At 41.9% G+C, this 8,830-nt stretch overlaps 1 protein-coding gene across 1 annotated transcript; it reads right to left on the minus strand.

Annotated features, from left to right (window-relative positions):
* Nucleotides 1-208: 208 nt before the first annotated feature.
* Nucleotides 209-6,488, minus strand: LOC124471184 (adenosine receptor A1-like). Its single transcript, XM_047025551.1, has 3 exons — nucleotides 5,494-6,488; nucleotides 824-1,118; nucleotides 209-592 (listed from the first exon to the last, which is right to left on the minus strand). The coding sequence occupies exons 1-3, from the start codon at nucleotides 5,826-5,828 to the stop codon at nucleotides 209-211; spliced, it is 1,014 nt and encodes a 337-aa protein (XP_046881507.1). The 5' UTR covers nucleotides 5,829-6,488.
* Nucleotides 6,489-8,830: the final 2,342 nt, after the last annotated feature.

Below are 8,830 nucleotides of genomic sequence, written 5' to 3' on the forward strand. Positions count from 1 at the left end.
CACCCTTCTACCACCCCACCCCCACCCCACCCATTCTACCCCAAACGCAACCCACACACCCTTCTACCACCCAACCCCCACATCTACCCCTCCCCCAACCTATCCACCCCCCCCCCCCCCTCCCAGCACCCTAAAACAATGGGATGCGGCGTCCATTCCACCACCCTAACCCTTCCCCCACCTCCCATTAACAGTTGATTGTCTCTCTTCAGACATTGTTGTCGTCGACCTCATGGTGCCTCAGCCTCCTCTCGAGACTCTGGCACCGCTGGCTGCCCCTCTGTGGAAGCTGTCCCACTGAGTCCCGGCACATCACGTACTGCTCCCAGATCTTGCGGAAGGCAGTGCGGAACTTCTTGATGCGAAAGGCATAGACGATGGGGTTGACAGCCGAGTTGCCGTGGGTGAGCAGGATGGCAATGTAGGTGAGGAACATGGGTTTGTGGTATGTGGGGCAGAAGAGTGTGATGCAGTTGAGGATGTTGAGAGGAAGCCAGCTGACGGCAAACAGGAAGAGGACGAGCGCCAGTGACTTTGCCAGCTTCAGTTCCTTGCCATAATAACGACTTGGGTCTGTTTGGCTGGCCGTTACCTGGAATGAGATAGAGTTTGTAGAAAAATTCTCAGCAAATGAGGAGTGTTTGAATGGAATTTTCCTAATAATGTAAGCAATTCACAGCCCACTGGTGTGTTTTTGACTATGGAATATGACAGTGGATCTACATATTATCATTGTGGGAATGCCAATATTTGTTTATTATTCTCTAGGTTGTGTCCATTCTATTGAGGTCTATTTCTCTTGATGTTAACAGTGGGCCTTCACCTTCTTGTTGAGCTGCTTGTGGATCATGTAGAAGATCTCAGCATAGATCAGCAGCATGAGCACTAGAGGAGGCAGCACCCAGCCGAAAAAGTTGAAGTACACCATGTAGTCCATGCTGATGACCTTCTCAAACTCACAGGTCACCAGGAGGTCAGGGGTGATCTGAGAGCCATTGTCATGGAGATGCTGCAGGTTGTTCCACCCCAGCATGGGGATGAGCCCCACCACGATGGCCACGATCCAGCACACCACAACAGCTGTGCCTGCACGCCGAGGGGTCACCACGCGCTTGTAGCTAGGACAGCAAGGGACAGATGAGAGTGTTACTGTAACGGTAGGGGACAGATCAGAGAGGTTTCTGTGATGGTAAGCGACAAAAGAGAGAGTAAAAAGGTCAACCGGGCCTTCATCATTTCTGCAATTTTCATGGTCTGAGAGTACGAACGAATTTAGTTCGTAAATATAGATGAATCTTGGATTTGTGCATAAAGCGTTCATACGCAAGCTTGGTAATTGAGCCCCAATGTGAGTACAGGCTCACAGCTACTCCAATTCAGTTATAGTATTTATCCGATCAACAAATTATGATGACCCTGAGGTTGGTCAGTGTTCCTTCTGTTCATTTCCTGTCCTGAAACAACAATTGTAAAACGACAAAACTGGGGGGTTTCCTTTCTTAGTGTATGTTATAGTTTAAGAAACCGAACGAGAACGGTTTTCTATGGTAGTCTATATCTGGTCATAGTCTACAGTATATTCTAGTCTATAGTTTGTCTATATCTGGGCTTACCCTATACCCTTATAAGTCTTTACCGGGTCAGTGTAAATGGGTTGGATTATTAAAACCACACACATCTGTGGGATCCAGGATTCAATAGCAGCACTTCTAAAGAATGTTGACTCAAGGATCTCAAAAGAATGAAAAGGACCTCCAGAGACTAGCTTTCCCACTCTCCACACACGCGCACACTGGCTTTCCTTCTTGACCCCGTGGCCACCACAGGGCCCCCAAGAGCACATTAAATTACAGTTTAATGTTTTTTTAAATATATATATATTAACAACGCCAAGGGTCCCCCAAATCTGCTTAAGGCCCCGTAAAGGCTTGGGCCGGCCCTGCCACACACACACATACTATCTCACAGGGCTGTCAAATGCACTTCCTGCCTCAAGTGTTGCACTACATTTAGTCATTTATCAGACGCTCTTATCCAGAGCGACTTACAGTAAGTACAGGGACATTCCCCCCGAGGTAAGGAGAGTGAAGTGCCTTGCCCAAGGACACAACATCTTTTTTCACGGCCGGGAATCAAACCGTCAACCTTCTGATTAATAGCCCGATTCCCTAACCGCTCTACCATCTGACTCATATTGTCCGCACTATTGTGTTGAGTAACTAAAGCTTGACTTACTGACATTGGCAGCTTAATTCTGAGTGTGGCTGGCATGTTTACTGAATGCACATCTCTTAAACTCTTCGCTGACTAATTGAACATTGCTGTGAACTCAATTAACAAAGGGTGTGTCGTTTTTTGCTGTCTAAGATAAACATATTTAAGTCATATTATTGATCAATCATGCATCTTGATATCTGTGTTGACAGATGTGACTAAGGGATGAGTGAGAGCTCTTGTGGAAAACATGATGCATTTATGGAATGTTTCATGGGACAAGATGATTAATTTGAAATATTTACTGGTGGAATACAGTGCCCTCCAAAAGTATTGGAACAGTGAGGCCAATTCCTTTATTTTTGCTGTAGACTGAAAACATTTGGGCTTGACATCAAACGATGAATGTGAAACCAGAGATCAACGTTTCAGCTTTTATTTCCAGGTATTTACATCAGGATCTGATGCACAAATTAGAAAATATCACCTTTTTGTTCGAACCCACCCATTTGTCACGTGAGCAAAAGTATTGGAACATATGACTGACAGGTGTGTTTTGTTGCCCAGGTGTGTCCTATTACATACATTATTCAATCAATAAATACCACTGAATGTCTACACTCAGGTTCAGATTGGGTAAGATAGGTTTTGTCTATGCAGACTGTATTCAGAGGTGAAAACAACATGAAAACCAGAGCGCTGTCTTTGGGTGAAAAACAAGCAATTGTGAGTCTTAGAGAAGATGGAAAATCAATCAGAGCCATTGCAGAAACATTGGCCATAGCCAGTACAACCATTTGGAATGTCCTGAAGAAGAAGAAAACTACTGGTGTACTAAGTAACAGACGTCGAACAGGTAGACCAAGGAAAACATCAGCAGTTGATGACAGAAACATTGTGAGAGCTGTAAAGAAAGACCCTAAAACAACTGTTAGTGAGATCAGCAACAACCTCCAGATGGCAGGAGTGAAGGTATCACTATCTACTGTTCGCAGAAGACTTCATGAACAAAAGTACAAGGGCTACACCAGAAGATGCAAACCACTCATTAGCAAGAAGAATAGGAAGGCCAGGCTGGAATTTGCCAAAAAGTACAGAGATGAACCTCAAAAATTCTGGGACAAAGTTTTATGGACTGATGAGACAAAGATTAACTTTTACCAAAGTGATGGAAAGGCTAAAGTTTGGAGAAAGAAAGGAACTGCTCATGATCCCAAACACACAAGCTCATCTGTGAAACACGGTGGAGGTAATGTCATGGCTTGGGCTTGCATGGCTTCTTCTGGGACGGGCTCATTAATCTTCATTGAGGATGTAACACATGATGGCAGCAGCAAAATGAACTCGGAAGTCTACAGAAACATTTTGTCTGCCAATTTAAGGAAAGATGCAACCAAACTGATTGGCAGAGCCTTCATCATGCAGCAAGATAACGACCCAAAACACACTGCCAAAACAACAAAGGAGTTCATCAGGGGCAAGAAATGGAAGGTATTAGACTGGCCAAGTCAATCTCCAGACTTAAACCCTATAGAGCATGCATTTTACCTGCTTAAGAGGAGACTGAAGGGAGGAACCCCACAAAACAAACAACAACTGAAAGAGGCTGCAGTGAAAGCCTGGGAAAGCATCAAAAAGGAAGAATGCAAAAGTTTGGTGACGTCAATGGGTCACAGACTTGCTGCAGTTATTGAAAGCAAAGGATTTGCAACTAAATATTAAGTCTTATTCACTTAAATATGTTTTAAGTATATCTGTTCCAATACTTTTGATCACATGACAAATGGGTGGATTCAAACAAAATGTGATATTTTCTTAGTTGTGCATCAGATCCTGATGTAAATACCTGGAAATAAAAGCTGAAACGTTGATCTCTGGTCTCACGTTCATTATTTGATGTCAAGCCCAAATGTTTTCAGTCTACAGCAAAAATAAAGGAATTCGCCTCACTGTTCCAATACTTTTGGAGGGCACTGTATATGGATGTGAGCCAGAAGAAAAAGAAAAAGTCAGCTACACTGAAACTCTTGGCTCCAAACTAAGTATTTTACACTCTAGAGAACCATTACAATAATTTATGGAAATGTACATAACGTGCTTGTGTTTATACGTTTATACATTCCATTCATCTCCACATAGCTGGCAGTTCAGCTGTTGGTTGTTCTGGACACTCCCATGAACCACCAAAAACTACAGAAAAGTCATATTTGGCCACCTGTCCTTGAGTTAAATGAACATGTGTCTCCACAAATCAATATGATCTTATAAAGGATGATTTTTAGAGTTGGAATTGTGGGAGTAGCTATCTTGCACTCAGACAAATCAACAGGAATTTCAGAGAACAGCTATTATATTTAATATATTCATACATATCTACATAATAATACAATACCTATGGAATGGGCTTAGTTACAATAGGGCCACATCCCTCTCTTCCAGTAAGGTTTGCAGCAACTCCTACATGTTTTTCAGACATGTGCGGGTGAGCTGTAAGATTTACTTAGAGACTGGACAAGCATGACTGCTAGCCGTGTGGAATGTAAGATTTACCTGGTGACTGGACAAGCATGACTGTGGAATTCAACAGCTACAAAAATTCATAGAAAAGCAAATAAAATGTATTCTTCCTATTTTTCTCTCAACTTCTCAATGTTAAAGATACAATGTAATTCAAATACAGTATATAACCTGTCATAACCATGGCTGTATGCAGGATTAGAAAAATACTGATGTCCAAAGAACAAAGTTTGACATCTTTGTATGATCTTTACAGCACCAAGTTGAGACAGAGTTATTAACAGGCAATTATTTTTTGACATTTAATAGCTTTTGCGCATGGTAAAGTGATATACTGTGATTCAAAAACAAAAAAATGGTGTGTGTGGTGTGTTTTTGTGAGGACAGACTAGGTACCAGGGTAGCCAGTGTGAATTCTGATAGTGGATTTAACCCCCCCCTACTGTTACCATGGTGACTGTGAAACGTCTTCAGTAATAGACAACAACAAAAAAAGTACAGAGGTCCGGACCTGGGTGTCCTCAATGGTGGATACGGCCATGGTCATTGCCATTTTTATAGAGACTAAGAGCAAAAATGACCCCCCCCCCCCCCCCCCCCCCCCCCCCCCTCTTGCCGGGTAGGCTATGGTATATTCTACCATTAGTTATGGATTTTTATGTTATACGTATCCAACTGTAAAAGTACAATAATGAATCAGTGAATACTAAACATAAAGGTTGTTGAGGATATAAAATATTTTCTTAATTGTTTCATGTTTACCTCATCGGTATTTTGACCCTCAGGTAACGGTCGATGGCGATAGCCAGGAGAGCGAGGATGGAACTTTGTGTGAGCACCAGCACAGTGCAGGCCACGAGCAGGCAGCTGTAGAAATGAGTCTTTAGTCCGATACTGATGATGATAGCAAGAGGAATGACGAGCGCTCCAACTGCAATGTCAGCCAGGGCTAAAGAGACGATAAAACAAAAGGTCGTGTCCCTCAGAGAGCGATTGATACGAACAGCCCAGACCACCATCACGTTCCCGATCACTGAGGACAAGGCGATCACCACCTCCATTCCCATGTAGAATGCTTTAGACATATCCGATGACATAATTGCAGACTTTGGGTAGTATCTCACCAAAATATGTTATACAATATTTATTCGGTCACTTTTCTGCCCCACCAAAGTAACTCTTCTTTACGCATGATGGTACTGGCTCCTGTGATGTAGTATTGAGCATTAGGAAAGCGCGTAAACTGGTGCCTATTATTTTGGTCTAGAAACAACCAACCGCAGACGATGTTGTTATTCCAATGACATCCGAGTAACATAATAAAAGTGACCAATACCCTATTCCACAGAAAATAGCTTCTACTGTGGAAAATCAGTCAGAACACGGCGCCTACTCCGGAATCCAGTTGGCATCGCCCCCCTTTATCGTTTCCTAAAAAACTAGTATTTAACTTTAAAAAAGATTGTGGATTCTTACGACGTTCGTGTGTATTAGCCAACTACTCCATGTTAGATAGTACATCTTATTCATTCATCCATGAACCTTTTCATATGCGGTTCTGCTTTATAGCCATTCCTTGAAGGTAGACCAATTTAAAAAATGATTTTTTTTTAAAGATAGAGAAAACAAATTGAGTCGATTGTTATAGAAATGACCTTTATCTGATTCGGTGCGTTCAGATCGGCTCAAACTCCAGAAACGATTCTGCACGTTCTTTGCATACTTTCTGTTGAGTTAATGCGCCGATGTTGGAAATGCTGTTACCCAATCCAATCCCTCACCGGGACCAGGATTGAACGCACGGTGGTACAGTTTCGTCTGTGCTGCCTGCTGCGCACGTGACATGACACATTGATCTCAATATGCGTGGCTAGGATTTATAGACATGGTGGAGTTGACAATCAAATCAAAGAAATAAGGAATTCATGTGGTTTGGATTTTTTTCTAATCATATAACAAAAAAGCATTTTTGCTTTTTTTAACAGATTATTAAAGTAAAATGTGTAAACTTTCAAATGATCTGTCATACATAAAGAAATAGCTGAAGACATGCTTATTAAAATGTTGGTACACCTACTAACAAGCAGAAAAAAATACCCTTAATTAAAAAAAAATGTTTTAACACTTCTCCCAGGCAGATAGGTATGATAGCTTGTGAACTCCATCCCAAACCACTCCTCCACTAGACAACCTGTCAGTGTGGTACTGTATCCTGCCGAGAACCAAAGTTATTATCGTTAACGAAAACTAACGAAAAAACGAGGTGTGATTTTTTTTTCCGTTAACTGAAATACAAATAAAAACGAGCCTTCATAAAAAAACTATAACTAACTGAAACTGTATTGTGTCTTTACAAAACTAACTAAAATAAAATAGAATTACAGAGAAAATGTCTTTAGTTTTTGTCTTTGTCAATGGATTTCATAGGTGTCAATTTATTTCATACATAGCCAGTCTATCTTCTGCTGTATCACTTTTAGTACACGCCCCTCGCCTGGTATCACGCAGCTTGTACGATGACTACTGGTTGTTTTTCCTAATCCTATTAGCATTCTTTACACACACATAGGCTGTTTATCAATCCACGTTTTTTTCCGTTCTTGTGTTCTTGCGAACTCGTTTGACGTCATCTTTTATTGCCCAAGTACGATTCCAATCCAAAGAACACAAGTCACCAAGAACGCCAAAAATACCCGGAAATGTTCCTGATCCGCCCCTTTCATCGAGGATGCATCAAATGGTGACTTGACCAGCGAGAACGCTTCTGATTTCCCAGAAGTCATTGCATGATGTTAAGCGAGGCGGACAAACCTCACAACTGTAATTTTTTACTTTTCATATTTCAGCTAAACGGAACGTGTAAATCAGCATCTGAATTAAAATGTGATGAGAAATAGGCAGTTCAGTCGCTGAAAATGTTCTTATTTTATTGATGAAACGGCTAATTTGTAAATTTGCTCCGACTTGTCGATAACCTAGCTAGTAGCATCTCAGTGCAGTGCATACACTAGTTAACATGTACTGTAAGTTAGCAAGGGCTACAGAAAACGTAAAATTACAGGTAGACGGACCATTTTTTAGCTTTGTTATCTAGTTTTTGTAGTTAGTCAGTGTTATCATAATGCTGCGAGTCCAGGAAAACCCTAACAATCTCAATTCATTCTCCGTCCTTGCGTCCTTGCAAGACCATTCTCGCAAGGAGGCTTGCCAGAACGTTCTTCGAAAGAATGTACTTGCGTTCTCAGCGTTCTTCGGATTGATAAACAGCCATAGGTTAGGTAGCTAGGCTACATACAGTTTGCAGCTGCTAGCTTGTGATGAACTCGCGTTAATATGTGTGATGCACCCGTGAATACGAACACTTTCATACGAAGTTGCACAGGCACCCTGAGGGTTTTTACCTTTTCCCATTATAATTTTAGGAGTTAAATAGAGGAGACTATAACATCCGTTAGAAAACTAGCAATTATTTCATGCAAATTGAACTCTTCCATTTATATTGATTAAGGTTATTAAGTGTCCTTAGCTAGCTAATCAGCTAGCATAGCAACTAGATAACCATAGCAGGAAATGACCAGGAAACACAACTTTAGCTGCAATTTAAGTTTAATTTCTCAAAATCGGCTCACCAGTAAAAAGCAGTCTTGGGTTCAAAGTGACCACAACCATTTGTGTAATGTTAAATGGCTTCACATAGACATTAAACAATCCTAAGAGAAATAACGGCCAATCAACACAAGGGCTTACTCTGGTATCAATGTAATGTTAGCGAATAAGGGGTGAGAAGCTATTTAAGCCGAATCCCAATACTCCCCCTTACCCCTTCCCCCTTCCCCTTAGTTTTACGCGTTCCCGTGAGAGCTAGTGGTGTCCCAATACTCTTTTGGAGCTAGGTGAAGGGCTAAGACTAAGGCCGAATCCCAATACTCCCCCTTACCCCTTCCCCCTTCCCCTTAGTTTTGTGCGTTCCCGTGAGAGCTAGTGGTGTCCCAATACTCTTTTGGAGCTAGGGGAAGGGCTAAGACTAAGGCCGAATCCCAATACTCCCCCTTAACCCTTCCCCTTACCCCTTCCCCTTAATTTACCCCTAGCCCTTGGC

The sequence above is a fragment of the Hypomesus transpacificus genome, chromosome 9 (genome assembly GCF_021917145.1).
Source record: "Hypomesus transpacificus isolate Combined female chromosome 9, fHypTra1, whole genome shotgun sequence".
NCBI classification, from domain to species: Eukaryota; Metazoa; Chordata; class Actinopteri; order Osmeriformes; family Osmeridae; genus Hypomesus; species Hypomesus transpacificus.

Bases quoted from the DNA above. Each gene is read 5' to 3' on its own strand.
- LOC124471184 (XM_047025551.1), bottom strand. From the start codon at position 5,828: ATGTCATCGGATATGTCTAAAGCATTCTACATGGGAATGGAGGTGGTG. The intron at 1,119-5,493 runs GTAAACATGAAA...TTGCTGTCCTAG, and splicing joins AGGGTCAAAATACCGATGAG to CTACAAGCGCGTGGTGACCC. The intron at 593-823 runs GTGAAGGCCCAC...ATCTCATTCCAG, and splicing joins ACAAGCAGCTCAACAAGAAG to GTAACGGCCAGCCAAACAGA.